Here is a 22,612-nt window from a genome sequence, read left to right as displayed (position 1 = left end):
GATAGTACAGAAACCAAAAGGGAAGCAATATTTCTTTCAGTGTTCAGAATAGAAATCACAGTCAATTAAAAGTCTATCCTTTTCAACACCCCTTGCCTTTTGTTTCTTTCATTTGATTAAAGAGCTGTTCTAAGTACATCTGATTTACTACTCTGTTTTTCCTCCTAGTATTTGGCAATGATAATATTGTGGGAACTCATGGGAAAGTTGCCTCTCCCTTATGGCCTGGACGTTACCCCCACAACTCCAATTACCAATGGATAGTAAATGTGAATGCATCTCAAGTTATCCATGGTAGAATCTTGGAGATAGACATTGAAGCAGCACCTAGCTGCTATTATGACAAATTAAGGGTGAGTTTCTAACTACAATCAATGTTCATAAATTTTGGTGAATTTCTATTTGCAAAAATAAACCCAAGTTACTGTCTATTCAAGCATTTGTAAATCACAGGAAATGGTCTTCACTAAATCATGACTGCCCTGTCTAGGTTACTGATGAAAAGGTAATTCTGGTATTATATTTATTATCTTTGGATTCTATATCTAAGTTTGTTTTAGCATCATTGTAATTTACCTATTAGGCTTTGTCTATGCATGTGTGTATATCTTAAATATTTATTAAGTATTTATTCTACCTTATATCCCATTTTCTTGTGTATTCTTATGTTAGAGTGTTAAAAGTTTGAAGGATCATTTTAAAATAAATGAATAAATAATTGTGGTGGTTATTGCCATCCAGACATTGGTCATTGCATCAATTTCAGAAACACTATCACATTCTTTTTTTTTAGCCTTATTCAGGTATATTTGACAAATAAGTATTGTGTGTATATATAAGATGTACAACTTGATGTTGCAATATATGTATACATTGTGAAATAATCACCACAATCAAGCTAATTAATATATCTGCCACCTTGCATGGTTATCATTTGAATTTTGTGTGTGTGTGTGTGTGTGTGTCTTGTGTGTGTGGTAAGAATATTTAAGATTTACCCTCTTAGCAAATTTCAAGTATATAATACAGACAGTATTACATATTACAGTATTAGCTATAGTCACATTGCTGCACATTAGAGCTCCAGAATTATTCATCTTGCATCACTGAAACTTTGTAACCTTGACCAACATCTCCTTATTTCCCTCTCTCCCCATCCCCTGCAACCATCATTCTACTTCCTCCTTCTATGAGTTCAACAATTTTATCAGATTCTCAAAAGGCAGGATTCCATCATATTCATCTTGGGTCTACAGTGTCTCACATAGAATTCAGTACCTAATAGATGCTCAGTATGTGTGGAAATCATTATTATGTAGACTGAAAAACTTAGCTTATATAGTAGCTTCAGTAGAGAAATTTATAACAATTTTAATGAACTTGCTCCAAATTATTTAGAAGATGAAGGAAAGGATAGGAAATGTGGTTGGATAACATTCATCCACATGTGCTGACAAAAAAATGTGCTCCATGTTATGTGTTAGTAATGATCAAAATGTGTCTCTGTATACGTAATTTAATATTTTAAGCCAAATGAATAAAATTTATTGAGTGCTTTGAATGTGTGTTGATCCCTTGTAAGCTGTGATTCTTTTGTTGTCATTAATTCTGCTTTCAGTTATCTGTCCACTTTCATTAAACCTTTCCTCTTTCTTCTTGTTTTCTCCCTTTCTTTCTAATTCCTTCCTTTGAGGCCCCAAAGCATTCAGTAAGATCTATTGTTGTGCAACCATCTCGGTTCCTACTTTTCCACCCCAAATTTTACTGTAAATCAAATAACGAGCTATATCGCATAGAGCTTGTGTATTAACACAATTCTGCAGCAAAGATAAAATTATTTTAAAACACCTTAAATTTTTGTAATCATATTTTATATTTGATGGTGCTTCCTATTTGGACTGATACATAAAATGTTTACTTATTTTTTCCTATTATGATGAAATTATAATAACATAAGGCAACCTTTCAGTTTTCTTTTTTATGAAGAAAAATAGAGGTAATTTCCTAAATTCAGTGCTCTATTATCAGTTTTTCTTTCTTTCTTTTTTTTCTTTTACATGCAGATTTATGATGGCCATGGTGTTCATTCCCGCCTAATTGGAACTTATTGTGGTATCCAGACCACAACTTTTAGCTCCTCTAGAAATTCTTTGACATTTCAGTTTTCTTCCGACTCTTCAGTCACAGGGAAAGGATTCCTTCTGGAGTGGTTTGCCGTGAATGTCTCTGTTGGACCTTTACCTACTATTGCTACAGGTGTGTTTGGTAATAAACGAAATTCTGCTTAGGGGCTGATATGTTTGGGCTAGTCGTTCAAAGGGTCTTACCACAACAGAAGCCAAATACATAAATGACTAAGAAAAGTAAGTACAGCCCTAAAGCCCTTCCTCCGTATGTTCAGGTGTTCTCTTAATTTCATAAATACTGCATTTTGTAAAAACCGTACATTTGCTTTTTAAAAATGTTGGTTTCCCATTATATGTTTTTATTTTAATTAAGGATTTGATATCCATGAGGCATTCTATTTATAATTTTTCTTTCTTTCTTTCTTTCTTTCTTTTAGATAGAGAGGGCACACAAGGGGGTTGGAGGGGCAGAGGGAGAGGGAGAATCTTAAGCAGGCTCCACACTCAGTGCTGAGCCCAATATACTCAGCATGGAGTCAGATGCAGGGCTGGATCTCCCGACCCTGAGATCATGACCTGAGCCGAAATCAAGAGTCAGACGCTTAACCGACTGAGCCAGCCAGATGCTCCTACTTATAATTTCTAGAGATCCCTTTACATATCTCTGAAAATTTGATTTGTAAATACTACGTGTGCTCACACACATACAAAAACACACATACAACATTATGGATCAACTAGTAGGGAGAAGTAACTGTGTTTCCTCTATATTTCATTTTAAATGTACTTTTAGAAATGCTTCACTTTCTCCTTAGTTGGTTGCAAACCTTAATGTTTCATGGTAAAATTAGCCTAATTGTTAAAGTTTTATTTTACTATGTTTAAGACCTCCTTAATCCCCTCAGTAAGCAGTGTTTGGGGAGACTAATTTTTCCTTAATAATTTGTTTAAACAATTTTGAATGGCTTTTATGGGGTGACATAAAAGTTTGACAGACATTTCTTGGAGGATATTGTCAGTCCTTGGTATACAGTTGACCCTTGAACAACACAGGTTTAAAACTGCATGGGATTAAAAAAATCCACTTATATGAGAATTTTTTTCAATAAACACAGTTGTCCAGGGCTGTAAATGTGTTTTCTCTTTCTTGTGATTTTCTTAATATTTTCTTTTCTCTAGCTTATTTATTGTAAGAATACAGCATATAATACACATAACATACAAAATATGTGTTAATTGACTATGTCATCAGTAAAACTTCTGGTCAACAGTAGGCTATTAGTAATTAAGTTCTTGGGGAGTCAAAAGTTACATGGATTTTTGGGGTGCCTGGCTGGCTCAGTTGGTAGAGTACATGGCTCTTAATCTCAGGGCCATGAGCTCGAGTCCACATTGGGCATGTAGCCTACTTAAAAAAAAGTTACATGCTTGGCACCCCTAAACCCCTCATCCACAATCAACTATACCTGATTGAGACACGTTATCATAGGTTCTCATTGAAGAATATTCAAACTTTGAACTTGTTCTAAGACTACACAGATCCTAAAAGATTAGAGTCTATTTTTTTCTAGCTTCTTGGGAATTTGTATTGGCAGAGAAAAATTATAAAGGTATAATTCATACTTGTTTTTATTTAATGCCCCTAGAGTATTCTGTTCTGAGATGTTATTTTCACCTCCCTTACAAGATGCTACCATAATATTAAATATGAATTTCTTTCCTAAGATATTAATCTACTTATCTAAGAGCAAAGAACCATCAACAAGATTGCCAAATGTAATTTAGAGCTATCCATTTAATTCTGGAAAGCTCTCATAAGTAAACTTGAGCTAAGCTTTTTTTGTATCCACAGATCTCAAGTTAGAAAAGGAATCACTTATTCCTGCAAAATATTATATAAACAAATATAATTTAGTACTCAAAAAATGAAAAATTTTCTTCTCATGCTTATGCTCTGTAATTATATGATTTAAGTGGATAAGCAAATACAGTATCATAAATCTCATTTTCCTCAGCCAAGAACAGGGGAAAAGGAGGGGCACTTAGGTGGCTCAGTTGTTAAGCATTTGCCTTTGGCTCAGGTCATGATCCCAGGGTCCTGGGATCGAGCCCTGCATTGGGCTCCCTGCTCCGTGGGAAGCTTGCTTCTCTCTCTCCCACTCCCCCTGCTTGTGTTCCCTCTTTCACTGTGTCTCTCTCTGTCAAATAAATAAATAAAATCTTAAAAAAAAAAAAAAAGAACAGGGGAAAAGGAAAGTGAAAAGGTAAGAGAATTTTATAATTTACTAGGTATCTAGAACATTCTGAAAGATTCATTAAAACTAAAAAAAAAACTTAACATTTTAAAATGTATTAATATATTGAACATTGTACCATCAGCATTTCTTACACATACACAGGTTTAGTTTAATTCAATAAACATTTATTGAGGATTTGTTATAGATATACCAAGATGACTAAGTAAAGAAACAAAGATATGATCTCAACTCTCCAGGAGCTTAAAAATAATTGGGAAAAACAAAGTATTCATATGTCTGTTAAATAATGCTATAGTAATTAAATTATTTAATGACAAAGCAGGTGGGACAGGCAGAAGAAAAGCAAGCAAAGGAAACTGAGCTTAATGTGACCTAGGATCATCTGAAGGAAATTAAACCTGTCGAGTAGGAAAACGTTAGTCGGCATATCAGTCAGGACATGTTCGGTTATGCTGCAGTAACAAACAATTCCAAACTCTGAGTTGCTGAAAAATAATAGTTTCTTTCTGGTTTGTGTGAAACATCCCTTTTAGATTAAATAGGTGCCTTGTCATCAGTATCATTCCATAACACAGACCTGACATTGTCTGGGGCATTGACTGTGATCATGGCAGGAGGACAGAGAGCCCTGGCATATCTCAGTGTAAAAGTGCTCATCTTAAAAGTGACACAAGTCATTTTGCTCATAAGTCATTGGCTCAAACTGGTCAAATGACCTCATTCAACCACAAAAGTATCAAGATGTATAATTTCACCATGTGTTTGGAAATGAGGATAAATGAATATTTGACCAAAAAGACTAATGACCCATAGTTAGTGCGACAACTGCCTTTTATAAATTCAAGATAAGAAATATTTCACATAGAGGAAAATCTTAACATTTGAAGACACTGAGTAATATTCAGCTCTTTCACTTGAAAATTGCTCTCATTTGTCTCTTTTTTCTTTACTTCTGTAGCCTATGTAGTAATAGGATAAAGGAATTAGGATGTAGTCCTGTAAAATTTTACACTCACTTCCTGGTGGTCCTAGTAAGATTCAAACATGTACTGATATAAAAGTAATAAACCTCTGGAATGGTGGAGTAAGGATCTCTGAAAATCCATTCCTGTGTAAAAACAATGAGAACATTGTCAAAATCAACTTTTGAGAACTCTGGAAATTAATCAAAACTTGCTACAGTCTAAAGAGTGTTTATTCAAGGATGATGGCTAAATCTCAGTGAAAGAGTCAACTTTCTGGCATCTTAATTCTCCCTATTTCCATCTCTCCCCTTGCCTCAGCTTTGTAGTTGCCTTTCAGTATCCTCACAACTATGGTAGTTGTGAAAACCAGCAGCCTAGCAACTATTGGAAGGGATAGAACAGGTTTGGAGCTATAGAAAACACCCTATTCCCTAGGAATTACCATTATCTGACCTATCTGGCAACTTCCTAGGAGAGCTGCATTCTCAGGACTTGTCTTCATTTGACCTGCCTCAGAGGTTGCTCAGTGCCAATAGCTCTATCCCCAGTGTGTTTGTGGAAAACAATCGGTGGCAATTGTTTAACATCACAATTGCATGTGGCAGTGATACCAGCTGCAGCTAACAAGAGACTGAATAAAACTGTAAAAGAAAAACCTGGGGAATGAGATATTCATAGGGAGCTTTGGAAAACTCTGACATACATCTGGGAATCTAGAAAGCCGCACACACACGCAGAGCTGTGCACATGTCCAAGAAAAGACACAAGAGAGCCCTAAACTCTTACCTCTATATGATCTTGAGGATCTGTGTAAGCAGGAAACAAAGTCTAAGGCAGAGTTGTAAACTGCCTGCTAGAGCCTTAAAGACATATTCCAACACACATAGATTTTGAATTAGCTATCATAAATATGTTAAAAAGTTAAAAGGAATCATGTCTAAAGAATTAAAGGAAAATATGGGAATAATGTATCACCAAATAGAAAATATCAATAAAGTGATAGAAATTATTAAAAGAAAAAAACCCAACCAATTAGAAATTCTAGAGTTGAAATGTATCATAATTGGAAAAAAAAAAAAATCCCTGGGGAGGCTCAAGGACAGATTTGAGCAGGCAGAAGAATGAATCAGTGAACTTGAAGATAGATCAATTGAGATTAGCCTGTCTGCTAGAAAGAAAGAAAAAGACTGAAAAAACTGTACAGAACCTCAAAAACTATCAGTTATACTAACATATGTACAATGAGAATCCCAGAAGAAGAGGGAGAGAAAGCGGAACAAAGAATATTTGAAGAAATAGTGTCGGAATACTTCCCAAGTTTGATAAAAATTATTAATCTACACATCCAATCTCCAACATCCAAGAAGTTCAGTAAATTCCAAATAGGATAAACTCACTGAAATCCACACCTAGACACATCACAAAATATCAAAGCTGGAGAAAAAGTGATCATCTTCAAAGGACCAAGAGAAAGTGACCTATCATATAAAAGGAGTCCTCATTGAGATTACTACCTCCCTTCTCATCAGAGACCATGAAGGCCAGAAGGCAGTGGAATGACATATTCAAAGTGCTGAAATAAAAAGACTGTTGATTAAAAATCCTTATCCATCAAATGTATCCTCCATCTAAGGAGAAATTAAAACACTCCCAGATAAATTGAAAATTCAGAGAATTTATTGCTAGCAGATCTACTATACAAGAAATTCTAGTGGGAGGCCTTCAGGCTGAAATGAAAGTACTATAGCATGTTTTCACTACTACTAAACAGTAAAATAACAACACAAGTAAATATGAAGATGTTATAAATGTACTTTTGTTTGTAGATCTTTTCTTCCACTGTCTGATTTAAAGACATTAAGCAATGACTATAAAACTATGTTGATGGGTTTGTAATGTTTAAATATATAATTTTTATGACAATAATAGCATCAAAAGATGGGAGGGTTGGAATGGAATTATATTTGAGCAAAGTTTTATATACTATTCAAACTACTAAATTAATATTAATCCAAACTACACTGATTCAAATTAAAAGGCTAATTGTAATCCCTAGACACCCACTGAGAAGATAACTTAAAAAATATATAGTAAAAAGAAGAACAAGTGAATTAAAGTGGTATACTAGAAAACATATATTTAACACTCACTAGGATGGTTATAATCAATAAGACAAACAATAACAAGTGTTGGCAAGGATGTGGAGAAATTGGAACCCTGTGTATTGCTGGTAAAAATATAAAAAGATATAACCATTTTGTAAAACAGTTTAGCAGTTCCTCAAAAATGGAAACACAGGGTTACCATATGATCCAGCAATTAAATTCCTAGTCATATACCTAATGGCATTGAAAACATATGTCCACACAAAAATTTATACATTGAATGTCCATAGAGGCATTATTCATAATAATGAAAAAAGCAGAAACAACCCAAATGTCAAACAGCTGATAAAACTTAATGCGGTATATCCACACAGTGGAGTACTAGTCAGCCTTAAAAAAGGAAATGAGCGAATGAAGGGAAATGAAGGAAATACTGATGTGATGCCTGCTACAATATGGATGAACCTTAAAACATGATGCTAAGTGAATGAAGCTCACCACAAAAGCTAATCACATATTGTATGAATATATATACATGAAATGTCAAGAACAGGCAAATCCATAGACAGAGGCAGAAAGCCAATTAGTGGTTCTCATGGACTGCTAGAGTGGAAAACAGGCAAGCTATCAGTGTTAATGGGTTTGAAATGTCTTTTGGAATGGTGAAGGTGTTCTAAAATGATCAATGATGGTTACAGAACTTTGTGAATATACTAAAACCCACTGAATTGTATATTTTAAAAGGGTAAGTTTTATGAGATCTACAGAATAGTTCAATAAAGCTAATTTTAAACAAACTGAGTCAGAAATAAAAGCTGTTGTTATACATTTCACCAAATTGAAAATTATTTCAAGGCTGCCCAGATATAAATTACATGGTGAATAGCTATGCTGAAAAAGTGAAGATTGAAGTCCAGAGGAAACATAAATAATAGTAACAATAGAATCATAATAGGGTCTTCTACATGAACTAACTTCATGCTCAACAAATAACGACACTAATCAATAAATGGGCTGTGTGGCAAAACTATGGTGAGAAAAGCAGAATAAAGTGTGTTTTTCTTATACAAAAAATTAAGGGAAATCACAGCTGTGTGAGTCAGCAGGTTTAAGAAAATATTTCTAGATTTCTTTGAGAACTGTTTTAATTAGTTGTTTCCTCTAGGTTCAGGGCCGCCACTTTAAAATGAATGTGCTACATTCTCTCCCATGGGAGGTATTTCATAGGTGTTATTTTTTCTTCAACAGGTGCTTGTGGTGGCTTCCTGAGGACAGGAGATGCGCCGGTCTTTCTCTTCTCCCCAGGCTGGCCTGAAAGCTACAGTAACAATGTTGACTGCATGTGGCTTATTCAGGCTCCAGATTCTACTGTGGAACTCAACATCCTTTCCCTGGACATCGAAGCTCACAGATCTTGTGACTATGACAAACTTGTGATAAGAGATGGTGAGAAACATTTAAACAAAACAAAAAACGGCCAAGTTTCAGCCCTCACACATACTTAGTTACATTCAATTATGATAATACTTGTTCGCTGTCTCCATCCGTTTTATATGGAAGTTCCCAGATATCATGGTCAATGAAGGCACCAGAGTTGGCTACAATTTCTAAAGAATGTAAGGAAAGTATTAAATGTTCTGTAAGAAACGAATGCACATACTATGTCAGGGACAGCATTACATTCCTAAGAAAAAGCCCTGCCTTTAGTTTAAGTAGGAAGTAATGGTCTGAGTTTCCAGGTGGTGCTGCTTTCTTGATGAAAGGCCTTGGAGATAAATTTTGATATTTTAGACCTATGGCTTTCAGATCCAAGTGTGAAAAAGTGTATATAATTGCAATATATTCAATTCTCTTTGTCTACTGAATCTTTGGGTAGAATAGTCAGAATTAAGGGCTAACATTTTTGATCTTTTCCTCTATGCACAGGTGTGGTGTTGCAATGCAATTAGCAGCATAATACTAAGATGCAACATGTACAAAATTGTGCTTCACAATTCACATGGCTGGAGAAGAGGAAAGCCCCATCCTCTGATCAGTGTTTCTCACAGTGCGGTCCCCAGACCCAGCCCCGCAGAATCAGTATCACCAGGGAACTTGTTAGAAATGCAAATCTTTCAGCCACACCCCAGACCTACTAAAGTAGAAACTCTCCGGATGGGTCCTAGATCTGTGATTTAAAAAGCCTTCCAGGCGGGCCGTGTTTAGGGTGAGGAAAGTAAGGCAGGATTGCGCAAACTGCAGGGTCAGATTCTACCTTGGTTTAAAATTTTGGTATTTTGACCATTTTACATTAAATTTTAATTTTTAAAATATTGCACTAAAATATGACTTATCTTGATTTCTAAGGTCTTTGGCCCCTCCCTGAATGTTGCCCGTGATGTGAGTACTTCACTTGCCTGACCCTTGTCCCTGCCTCCAGATGATTCTGAGAGTTTCTAAAGTTCGAGAACCACTACCTGCCATGTTAAAGACATTAAGACCTCACATGCCTACCTAGACAACAGGGAACATAACTAGGGAAGTGTTAAACTGGAGAACAGCCTCAAAGGAGCAGCTACTAAGAAGGCAGGCTCAGTGTTATTTAGCTTCCTGTCTTCTAAGAGATATGAAAGATACAGAATTTTCTATGAATTTCCCAATTGTTAGATTTTGGAAATTAATGAAAAATGCTTCAGAGCATATTGTGGACCAAACATGTGTTTGTTTTTTGCCCAGAGGTTACTCGTATGCAAGCTCTTGTCTCCCTTATCCCCTCAACCCTAGACTTTCATGAAGTACAGTTAGGAAATGGCAGAAGGGCTTTATTTTCCTTCTGTTGAGGCTGGGTACCAAGACTCGAATCAAACATACAAATGAGATGAGATGATAAATCTTAACTTTTCCCCCTTTTCCTATCAACCATCAGCTATTAGCACATTGCCCAGAGAAATTATCATCTTTTCTCACATCAAGGCATTCCTGTGGATGTTAAAATTTAAAACTTTTCACGTAATGAAATGAGTGTGTCCTTGCACACATATTCTGAGTGTTCAGAATCTGGTAGAAACTTTAAAAAAAAATCTTCAGTAGGTAACTCCAGTAATGAAGTAAATTATGGTTACTCTTTTAACATTCACTTTCTATTGAGTTGCTTTTTGTTTCACCAATAATTTTTCTTAGAAGCCTGAAGCCTGGGAGTTGTTTTCTTCTTCATCTGTGTGACCTTGCACAAAATACTAAATGTCTCCAAGTCTGTTTTATTGTCTGTGAAAGAGAGACCAATATCTACTTCTTGGAATTGTTATATCAGGGAACATAATACATGCAAAATTCCCGAGCAAAAGTCCTGACATTTTATAGATGTGGAATTCAGAATTGTTTAATTTAGATTTCAATTTACTTTGCTAGAGATATTTTTAAAATAGGTTTCATCATAAACTCTTTATAGACTGGAAGTGTTCTTACTGAGACATAGAGCTTGGGAGCTCAGCAAATTGACTTATATGCCAAAACAATGACAGTGTTTTAAATTAGAGTGTGACCTATCGGAAGAGATTTTTATTCACAACATGAGTAGGTACTGAATAGGCTCATTAGTTCCTCATATGTTTCTTTACTCATTCAAGAAGTAGCTATTGAGTGCTGACTGTAGCGGTTGGTGGGTATTTTGTTCATTTGCACAGTGTTTAGTCTACATTTAGAATGAAATTTCAAGCCCCACTCCAATTGTTCATTCTTCATTCAGACAGGGTTTTTTTGCTTCTGAGTAGCAGTGGCATATCACATTCTGAAGCAAATATCTAAAGCCATTGAGCACAAGCAATAATACTTAGAGGCCACTTGTGCCATTGACCAGTCATCACAGGCCTTCAGCCTGTGGCCCTTGGTCCCAAGCGGGCTGTGGACATTCCTGGGCCACCCCAGAGAGGGCCCTGCACCTTCCTGGGAGACCTGAGGCACTCTCTTACCTGCTTATTCATTTTTTTACAGGATTGTGATGGTTCAAGACTGAATCCATTTTTTCCAGACCATGTACCAACAAATTTTACATACCTAAGATTCCCCCAAATTGAGGTTCTGTGAAACTACATCAGCCCTAGGGGGGGAAAAAAAAACAGAAGAAGGGGGGGAAGGCAAAAAAATAATTTTGTCAAAAATCAGTAACCCTTCTATTATTTATAGATATAAAATGTACTTTAAATTAGAGTGTGACCTAATCTTAGAGAAAGATTTTTGTGATCCTAGAGAAATCTCATAGCATAGTTTGAGCATCTGGAGTTATTTAGCGAGTGTTTTAAATCCCTGTTGACTTCTATACTCTGTGCCCTTGGGCAAATTATATATCTTTCCTAAGACTATTTCCTGTTTACAAAATTGAGATAATAAAAATACCTACCTAATAGTGTTATTGTGAAGATACAGTTTGATATTACATGTAAAGCACTCAAAGTAGTAATAATAATTGCTTGATAAATGTCAGCTATTGGTAATCTTGGCCTCGGTTTCCACATCTCTAAAATGAGGAGTCTCGAGTAGAAAGAGAATCACCAGACTACCCTGTAGCCCTGGTTCTTTACATTTGATTTTCCCCTCTCTTTAAAAATCAGGTTCATCCCTGCCACAATCCATATGGTAAAGTTGTAGAAGGTTCTAGAAATACCTCAGTATTTACTATGGATACTGGGGGGAGAAACAAACCATCATATGGTTATTGGGTTATCTACCAACTCATCAGTTAGGCAACCAATAAGTAATTATTTAGAGATAAGCATTGTTTCATCAGACAATCTGAGGTGAAGTTTAGAAAAGAAAAATCAGTAGACCCTACCCCGTCTCACTGAGAGAGAAAATATGCACCTATGATATAAATAACAATGTACAATAAACTTCAACATTTTGTGATATAGACAGAGAATAAGTCAACAAAAACAATTTGGGGCAAAATGTATAGCAAAATATTATAGTGAAGATAGCAAGTGCAAAAGGAGTTATAGAGAGAAACTTTTGAATTGTAAAAAACACAAAAATTTCCAGAGGTCAGAAACCCTGCAAAGAATACCTTTCAGGCGTCTCCTCCATATAGCTATGCCATTGCATTTGTAATCCCAGACAATACCCTGTTTTCTGAAGTAATTAACAATGAGTGAGTTTTAGATGGTGATCAATGTCAAAGGGATTCATTTTGCTGGTTGCGTTAAAGAGGCAAATTTCCTCATGTCTCATATTCTATTTTTAGAATAGCTTGAAGTTTATTAATTATTTTCCTTAGAGGGAGAAGAAAACCATGTATTTTCCCAGCCAAGGAATCCAAATATTTTATAATTTCCTTTGCTCCACTCTGGCTTTGATTGTGGCTTTGTTCCAAGTTGCTTATATCCAAGAGTAGTAAAAAGGAAAAAGAACCATGAGGTGACCCAGTTGTCCTTTGCTTCTCTCCCTGGAGGGCACACTTGCTGAAACTGCCTTTTCTCATCCTCCACACAGGTGGACATAAGTGTGTTCTTTTAATAGCAAAAGGAATAAACCACATCAAACAAATGGAAAGTTTAAAAAACCCACAAAAACACAGTCACAACTAAAAAAACCCTCTGGAGCTGAAGAGAGGGTCATATAAATGTAGCACACCTCTTGGCAAATGACTTTACAACATTAGTATAGGATCTGAGGCTGAAGTTCTCTTTTACATACTTGACCTTCAGCCATCAGAGTGATTTAGCTGAGTCTCTAACATACATTACAGCACTACTCCTCCATAATTTCCCAACCTCCATGTACCCTGATTTTGAGTTTTAGTGCCAGGGAGAACTGTCATCCAGTTTTTAGAAAGACGGTGGGAACTGTCAAAGGAGATTTTAACATAAAGGGTAAAGCAAAAGGTAGGCAGCATGATTAGGCAGCTGGAGCCAGAATGATGTAATCCCTGGAGTATCCTTTTATTTGAGAAACTCATGATCTCCTAGGATGGGTGATGTTCTGAGAAAAATGTGTGAGCTGCTTTGTCTGGGTTGCAAAGGATGGTGGAGGAGATTCTGAAGACACAGCATTCTGCCGCTGACATTTCCTTTCTTTGGCGTAGGAGACAGTAACCTGGCCCCGCAGCTAGCAGTTCTCTGTGGCAGAGAGATCCCTGGACCCATCCGGTCCACTGGAGAGTACATGTTCATCCGGCTCACCTCGGACTTCAGTATAACTGGAGCGGGCTTCAATGCATCCTTTCACAAAAGTAATATGCTCGTTTTTTTGTGTGTCATGTCATGTCATCTCACCTCATCATCTCTCTCTCTCTCTCTCTTTCTCTAACATACTCTGCTTATTTTTCACGTGGTTCTCTGCCCAGCCTCTGGATGGCTATCCTATGTCAGCTACTGAGTCTGATCCAAAAAACAGTGGCCGAGTGGTACATAAGGATCCCCTGCCTTCAGGTCTCTGGGTGGGACATCTTCCCCTCCCCCCGCCCAAAAAAAGGAGGTGTGTTCTGGTAGGCCCAAGAATGAGATCTTTAAAACAATTTTTCAGCCTAGCCGAGGGCTTCAGCTAGAACAGAACTAGACAGCACTTATCCATAACACATTGAAGGAAAAATAAGTCAGAGTAATCTTCAGTCTAAGAAATAGACAAAGGAAAACAAGATATCTTCAGAAAGCTCTTGGTTTAAACAACTCATTGGAGGGATGGCCGGAAGAATTTTTTTCTCTTGGAATATAAGTTTGATGAGTCAGAGAATGTGCACAATACATGGGTGGCGATCATGTGCAGTATGATCGAGACTTTCAAAACTTGATAAAATGGGAAGTCCAATAATAAGTTTAAAGCCAAACAAGATTAAAATTAAAGAAGTAGTCCATGAAATATGGAATATTGAAAGACGCTCGTGCTTTTAACCAAAAAACATAATTTTAAAGTAGACTCTCGATATAGACATTAAAAATTTATCTAATATTTTCCTGCACTGTTATATATGTCCTTTACAGAGTAGGGAGCAATGGAAGATCAATTATCTTCTTCACACTCAGGGAAGCAGGCTGCATAGTGGTTTAAGAGAATGGGCTTTGAAATTAGACTTATGATAAATTTCCACCTGTGATTTAAGTGGTTGTGTGAACTCACTGCACTCCCTCGTTGAGTTGCTCAGCCCCTGACAACGGGCAAATTAATGCCTGCTCCCTCCATCCACTCTCTTCTTCCTCTTCCAACCTCTCTCTCTCTCCTGTTCATGTGTCTGACAGATGTATGTGTGCACATATAAATGTACATAAGTGTGTGTGTGCACGTGCACACCCACATGCTGGACGGCTGCATGTCTGGAAGGTATTTCCAATTTAACATGTGAAACCTGAACTCTTGCTTTCCCACCCCCTTCCACCCTCCAAACCTGCTCATTCCACACTCTTCACCATCTTGATAAATGGAAAGTACATTCTTTCTAGTTGCTTAAGCCAAAAATCTTGACGTCATTCTTGATCCTTCTCTTTCTCTCACCCTGCGTCCTAACCATCAACAGATCACAATGATTCTACCTTCCCAATATATCTAGAGCCCAGCCACTTCCCACCTTTCTCCTGCTACCACCCTAGTCCAGGTCCTATCTATCATCTCTCCTTGGACTCAGGCAGTCATCTCCTTATTGGACACCCTGCCTGTGCGTTTCCCTGCCTGCCCCCCTTACAGTCTAAGTATCGCAGACAGAGCGATGCTTTTAAAATCTAAGTCAGGTCGTGCCATTCTGATGCTCAAAACCCTTGAATGTCTTCCTCTCTTACTTAAAATAAGTCCTTTCAGTTTCCTGAATGACCTAGCCCTGCTTTCTTTGGGATCACTCACTGTTGTCTCATTAATTCTGACTTACATGATGTACCACTCAAGCCTTTACACCAAGTGTTTTCTGAACTGGAACCCTCTTCTCTCACAAAGCCGTATGGCTTGATCCCTCATTTCTTCAGGTCTCTGTTCAGGTGATACCGTAACACCATAGCCTTCTCTAACTTCCCCAGACAATACTATGCCATTCCCCCTCCCCCTATTAACTTTTCTTTGTAGAGTTTATCCCCATCCCACATATTATATATGTGTTTATTGTATGTCTTACTCATCTATAAAGTAAGCTTCTGAAAGTAATTTGTCTCTGTTGCTTATTTCTGTATCCTGATCTTAGGAGAAACCACAAAATGAGTACCCAGTCATCTGTGCTCAACAAATGCTTGTTAGGCTAATCATTTCTTATACTTTGGTCCCAGTTAGTTTCAAACCACATTTCTATTGCCTACACTTTAAAAATCCTCAAGAAAAACAGGAAAGCATAAAAATCCCATTGTAAATGTCACTTAAATAAATTACCTTTGTTTCTTCTTGGAAAGGTTGTGGTGGATATTTGCATGCAGACAGAGGGATTATCACATCCCCTCAGTATCCGGAGACCTACAGTCCCAACCTCAATTGCTCTTGGCACGTTCTGGTTCAGAGTGGTCTGACCATTGCTGTCCATTTTGAACAGCCCTTCCAGATTCCAAATGGAGATTCTTCTTGCAGTCAGGGGGACTACTTGGTGGTAGGTCATGCTTGCTACCTTTTCTAATTATTATCTTTGCAGTCTTCATTCAAAAAACAAAATGGTGATTCTTCTCTCCTGGGACATGAATTGATAGGACTTGGGCACTCCATCTCTCTCAATATGAAGGAATTTATGCAATTTTAATTTGTGTTCCTAGCTGAAAAATGGACCTGATATCTATTCTCCACCCTTGGGACTCCATGGAGGAAATGGTCATTTTTGTGGCAGTCATCCTTCATCCACTCTGTTCACCTCAGATAATCAAATGTTTGTGCAGTTTATTTCTGATGCTAGTAATGGAGGGCAAGGATTTAAGATCAAATATGAGGCAAAAAGTTTAGGTAAGTATTTTCATAAAGCACAATGCCCATATTTTTCCTGCAGTTGCTTGGTCTTCCTTGTTTAAATAGATCTGAGGAAAAATGTGTGAAGTTTTCTTTTCTAAAGTAAGAATAATTTAACAAGAATAGCTACCTGTTTTCAGGTACTTTACTATATTCTTGATACATTCAGTATCTCATCATGGCTACTTTTTAAGGAAGGTATCATTTCAATTCTACAGATAAGTAAAATGAGGCTTAGATTTTTTCCAAGCGTACTTATCAAGAGAATGAATAAAGTAAAATTCTCCATAAGTATAAATTAAACTGATCTTACAGATACCCTGAAATTTCTTAGTCCTTTCTATTATACCATGTCTAATTATAAGTTACATTCAGTTATGGAAACATTGTAAGAATGATAATTACATTGTTTTATAATCATTTGTATGCTTTCTTTTAAAATGAACACATATTCCTCTGATTCTGTTATTACCCACTTAATTATATATTACAGTGGTGATCTTTAATTACCTTTGCTTAATTACACTTGATTAAAATTATATTTAATTCTGCTGTAATGACTTAATTTTATGACATTTATTTTTATATAATGTTTAATTGAATAAATAAGTAAATAAGCATAGTTTCAAAAGAGAGAGTAATGTTAGCAGAGAATAAATCTTTGCTTTCCCCCCCAAATTAGATAATATGGATTTCAGGATAATCATAAGACCACAATCCCAGATTCCTGAGTATATTTTAAAAAACATATTAATCTAAATTTTATATATCTATATAAAATCTAACATAATCTAATAAAAAATAATCTAATTTGTATATCTATATTTTACTGCATATTCTCTAAAATATGAGATTTTAAAATGTCAGCATAATTTGTTTATTCTGGAAGAGGAGAAGAAATATGAGATTTTAAAATGTTAGCATAATTTGTTTATTCTGGAAGAGGAGAAGAAATAAGGGTCTACCAAATGACACAGAAAATCATCTAATAGCTTGGGTAGGTTCCATGATTACTGGGAATGTACTTCTGTTACTTCCCACTACATACAGCTCTGGCACTTGGAAGGAGCCTTGAAAGACAGCTCTGTGAATACCAGCACCATTACTTTATAGGTTGAGTTTGTTACCCCTCTCTATCTCTCTGCTGAGCTGGGCTGCTGAATCCTGCGTGGGCAGAACGTCACTGGGCACTGAGGCTTCGTAGAGTAACAGTGCCTTATGTCTAGTGAGTAGACATCAGCTGGTCCCACAGAACTCTACTTTCCCAAGATAGAATCTTGAGTTACAGTCTTAAATTACATTTTTAAAGTCAATATTTGGTGATAATTCAGGTATACTAAGGGTTTATTTATAAACGCTACAATTCTTTTATTCCTTTGTGGACCCTCTTTTTGTATAAGAATGGTATGGCCATTACCTGCTCCCCATCTTTCTGCCTTTACTATTAGACTTAAAGTTCTTTTGATTTCAAAACCTATTGTCCATTCACAGATGAGTGGATAAAGAAGATGTGGTATATATATACACAATTCAGCCTTGAAAACAGAGTGAACTCTTGCCATTTGGGACAACATGGATGGACCTAGAGATTATTCTGCTAAGTGAAATAAGCCAGTCATAGAAAGACAAATACCATTTGATTTCACTTATATGTGGAATCTAAAAAACAAACAAACAAACAGACTCTTAAATATAGAGAACCAACTGGTGGTTGCCAAAGGGGAGGGGGTGGGAGGGGGATGGGTGAAATAGGTGGTGGGGATGAAGAGTTACAAACTTCCAGTGTCTGGAAAACACCTGGAAAGAGGCGCCCAGGGACCAAAGGAGGAATGGTGTGAGATAAAAGGAGGAGGAGCTCAGTGTCCAAACAGCTGGGGGACAAAAATTGAAAGGAGAGAGAGATGTGATCAACCAGGTTAAATGCTATGGACATAAAATAAAGATGAAATAGATGCTTGGGTACAGGACTGTGAGGCAACCAGAGTGCTTTGATGGGGTTGAAAAGTGAAGGGGGAAGGAGGAAAGAGGGCGGTGAGAGCAGAGAAGGTGAGTGTATCTGACTTGAGCATGTGATGAGTGGGAGGATGTGAGGAGCAAGGCGAGAGTGGGGGAGGGGAGGGGGCCAGGATTGAGAGAGAGGGAGAGAGAGAGAGCACAGAGGGTAAGGGAAGGGCCTCCATAGAGCACGGTCCCTGAGGAGACAGTGGAGTGGGAGGCCGACCCGATGTACAGGAAGACCGTGTGCAGGGGAAGACAAAGGAGGCAGAGATGCGGATACATTTCTTAAGGGCGGTAACCAATTGAGGGAGTGTCCTCATCTGATTTCTTCCATCGTTCTCTGAAGGAGAACTCCTTCAGTGGTGTGGTGAGGCTCCAGAAAGAGTGGGAGGAATAAGGGTTGAGGGCAGAGAGTCAAGTCTCACAGAGCTGTTACATTTCTGTGAGAAAGTAGGGTTGCTTGCAGTGTTGAGAGTGGAGGCACGTGTTTGGAGGCCTTGATTTCTGCAAATGGTTTGAATAGCATAGTCTTGATATTGGGTTTTTTTGCAAGGTGAGTCTAAAGGAAGGGCCAAGAGCAAGGGAGTTAAAGGCAGTCAGAAGAGTCTGCAGTTTAGGGGTTCAGAGACAAGAAGCATTCTGGGTAATGGCAAAATTCAGGACCATAAGTGACTGAATGACAGCAGAAATAAATGTCAAGATCCATGTATCTGTGAGGCTAACTTATAGGTTAATTTCATTGGTGTTGTAAGCACCCGGTTTACTCTGGCCTGGATTGTATTTTTACATACTTTGGTTTTTTAGAAAAGAAGTGTAAAAAACCCATTTATCTTCTCCCAGAAACTGGCTAATAAATTCTCTCATCCCGGTTATCTCTTACTCTTCAAATGCATCTCAATCCTGAAGAAACATAATGAGCGAATGCCCACAGAGTTGTGCAAATATATATCTGCTTAGTCTTTTAAACCTCAAGATCCCAGCTCCGCATCTTTCTATTGAACTGCCCAGTCAGTGGGAAGTTACAAGCGCTACTGCATTCATGTGCTTATCTCTGTGGCAAATGTATACTAATGCTTCCATGATGTTCTGCTGCGTGCACTGTGCACCAGAAGCATTTTGTTGGCTTTAAGGAAGAGAGAAATTTTCTAAGAGAATTTACAGTTGGGCAAATTAGAAAATGACACACTTGGTAGCTCCCCTGATAGCAAATTCAGAATCTATTTGCTTAAAAAGAGAATGAGGGTAAATCCAGATGAAAGGAAATTGAGGTTGGAAATACAGATAAAAAGACTTTAAAAAATGCCAGTGGGAAGTCTAGACGTGATGCTGTGCTCACCACAGGTGTAATCACCATCTGCTCCATACAAGGCTCTTACAATACGCTTGGCTGTATTCCCATGCTGTACCTTTTATCCCCATGACTCATTCCTTCCCTAACTGGAAGCCTGGACCTCCCACTTCCCTTCACCCATCTGGCCCGTCCCCCCACTCCCCTCCCCTTTGGCAACCCCTAGTGTGTCCTCTGTATTTATGGGTCTGTTTCTGCTTTTTGTGTGTGTGTTTGTGTTTTTTAGATTCCACATATACATGAAATCATGTAGACTTGTCAAATCACTATGTTGTACGCCTGAAACTAGTGTGGCATTGAGTGTTGACTATATTTCAATTAAAAAAAAAAAAAAAGACATAAGACAGTGCAAAAAAAAAAAAAAAGATAGTGGCATTGCATCCTCTTTCCCAGACTGTCGATTGATTTCACTGTGTTTCTCCCCAGCCTGTGGGGGCAATATCTACATCCACGATGTGGATTCTGTGGGGTATGTGACCTCCCCCAGCCACCCTGACAATTACCCCCAGCACGCTGATTGCACTTGGCTCCTAGCTGCTCCTCCTGGAAAGCTCATAAGGCTGCAGTTTGAAGATCAGTTCAATATTGGAGAAACACCCAAGTAGGTCACTTCCATTTCCTTTTTCTCCTACTCAGACTTAGTATTCTCTAGCTGTCATGTTTGAGAATAATTTCTTTTCTCAGCGTAGGAAATCTAAAAAATGGGGAAGGGACACGCATTACACCTTGAGCCTGAAAACATTGCCTGCCGGCCACTCTCAAATTAGCTGAGCAGGTTATGTACACGGACATTGTCCCTCCTGACACCATGCACATCCTCCAAGAGACACTGAGGATAGCTGTTCGAGATTTATGTTATCCGTTCTTCCTCCCACAGGAAAAATATAGTGTCTCTGGTAGATGAATATTTATTTTCCCAGCCTCATACTCAATGTCATAAATAATAAAGTGTCTGTTTAGCAAATGGAAATTTGTGTTACGTGACACTAGGGGTCACCAGTGTCAGAGAAAGGACTAAGGCAAGTACCGTACAATTTCCCAACCTCTCTTTAATGAGAATTCTTACGGGATTACAAACCAGGGAGTAAGCCTTAACTGCGTTGAACACAAAGAGAATAACCATACTGACTGAAAAGAAACCCCTGAATTTTTCTCTTCATTTAACAAAAGTATGTATACATTTGCAAGAATATGTGTACGGTACAAAACTTAGTACGAGAGCTTTTGCTTACTATTTACGGGCACCTGATATAATGCCACGGTCCCACTCAGTGAGCATTAAATGGCTGATTGACTTTCTTAAGAAATACTGGGTAAATATTCGCTCACTTTTATGGACACAGAACATTCCAGCTGAGACTCTCCACTAGCCTGGGTGGCAGGGCTGTCAAGACAGAATTTGTCTTTGTCACAAGAGATGTGCCCTATCATCACATGAAACAAAGTACTTCTTGTCTTGAAATTCCTAGGCACTAATTTGAGAATGACTTGTGTATTTGTCAAACAAATACGGAGGGAAGACAAGTAAACATTCTTTTTTTTTTTTTTAAGATTTTTATTTATTTATTTGACAGAGAGAGACACAGCAAGAGAGGGAACACAAACAGGGGGAGTGGGAGTGGGAGAAGCAGGCTTCCCGCTGAGCAGGGAGCCCGAGGTGGGGCTCGATCCCAGGACCCTGGGATCATGACCTGAGCCCAAGGCAGACGCCTAACGACTGAGCCACCCGGGCGCCCCAGCATTCTTTGATGTGGTACATATAACACCTGCCTTTTGGAGCCACTAATGAAAGAACATATTATGATTAGAAAAATATTATGTAGCATTCTCAAGCGACACACCACTTAAAACGATGGTCGTAGTGTCTTCTGCTACAAAAATGATGATTTAATATTGCTCTTGGAGAAAGTTGGTGAAGTCTTTATTTTGAAAATACGTCAAAGTGACAGACTTTTTTTATATTAAATGGAATTTTCTTTCCTCTTTAGCTGCACATCCAATTACCTTGAGTTGAGAGATGGGGCTGATTCAAATGCACCAGTACTTTCCAAGGTTTGTGGGAGATCTTTGCCCAGCAGCCAGTTGTCCTCAGGAGATGTGATGTATTTGAGATTCCGATCTGACAACAGCCCCACTCAGGTGGGGTTCAAGATCAAGTATGCTATAGGTAACAACATTTTTTTTTTATTTAATAAGAAAGTTATGACAGACTATAATAAAACTTTAAAAAATCATACCATTTTTAGAGAAGTCTTTCTATCTGCCTAATTGTAATGATTGTTTTAGTGATAGAAATAAGTAAGGAATGTAAATGTTTAAAACCAAAGTCATTTATCAATTTAACATTTTATTTTGCTTTCCATTTTAAACCACTCTTTTTAGTAAACTTGAATATTTTGTATTTTTTCCTAACTTGTTTGTGAAAACATATTCAGTTAAATCAAATTTTTGTTTCTTTCTCTTATTATGAAATCTGTATAGTATCACCTTAACTAGTAAAATGGCTTACTGTTCAAACATAATCAAATAACTATATACAGAACGGTAACTTTGAACTCATCATTAGTGGATAATGTTTTTCCCTTATGTCTCTAGTGCCAAATCAGTCACTAGACAGAAACAAGTGTGTCTCCTCAGTGTTTTGATTTCCTTACTTTAAAAAATGAGCAATACACATGCATCCTGAAGATTTATTGTTTTATGGTCACAATTACATAGAATTCAGTATCTGGTGGGTCTGAACACTAACCAAACATATTTAATATACAGTCAAAAGTTGGAAAGCCTACTGGTAACAACATTAAACCTACACCATAGGTTGTTTTATAGCCCGAGGCAAACTGTATATAATTCAATCTATCACATCCAGCTGATAAGGAAGAATTGAGTGGTAGTTTGCCAGGCCCCGAGATACCAGTTATTGCAGTGAAACGTTCATTTG

At 37.4% G+C, this 22,612-nt stretch overlaps 1 protein-coding gene across 1 annotated transcript in view; it reads left to right on the top strand.

The window, feature by feature from the left end:
- Positions 1 to 22,612, top strand: part of CUBN (cubilin) — a 265,371-nt gene that overhangs the window by 162,375 nt on the left and 80,384 nt on the right. The window contains exons 38-45 of the mRNA XM_036097059.2: positions 169 to 353; positions 2,064 to 2,256; positions 8,703 to 8,900; positions 13,510 to 13,656; positions 15,788 to 15,978; positions 16,139 to 16,322; positions 20,098 to 20,272; positions 21,660 to 21,838. Coding sequence (XP_035952952.1) covers positions 169 to 353; positions 2,064 to 2,256; positions 8,703 to 8,900; positions 13,510 to 13,656; positions 15,788 to 15,978; positions 16,139 to 16,322; positions 20,098 to 20,272; positions 21,660 to 21,838 — 1,452 coding nt within the window. The remainder of the gene's footprint in view (positions 1 to 168; positions 354 to 2,063; positions 2,257 to 8,702; positions 8,901 to 13,509; positions 13,657 to 15,787; positions 15,979 to 16,138; positions 16,323 to 20,097; positions 20,273 to 21,659; positions 21,839 to 22,612) is intronic.

This window comes from Halichoerus grypus, chromosome 6 (assembly GCF_964656455.1).
Source record: "Halichoerus grypus chromosome 6, mHalGry1.hap1.1, whole genome shotgun sequence".
Taxonomy (NCBI): Eukaryota; Metazoa; Chordata; class Mammalia; order Carnivora; family Phocidae; genus Halichoerus; species Halichoerus grypus.
Note: the sequence above shows the minus strand (reverse complement) of the source record. Positions and strands in the feature narration are given on the sequence as shown.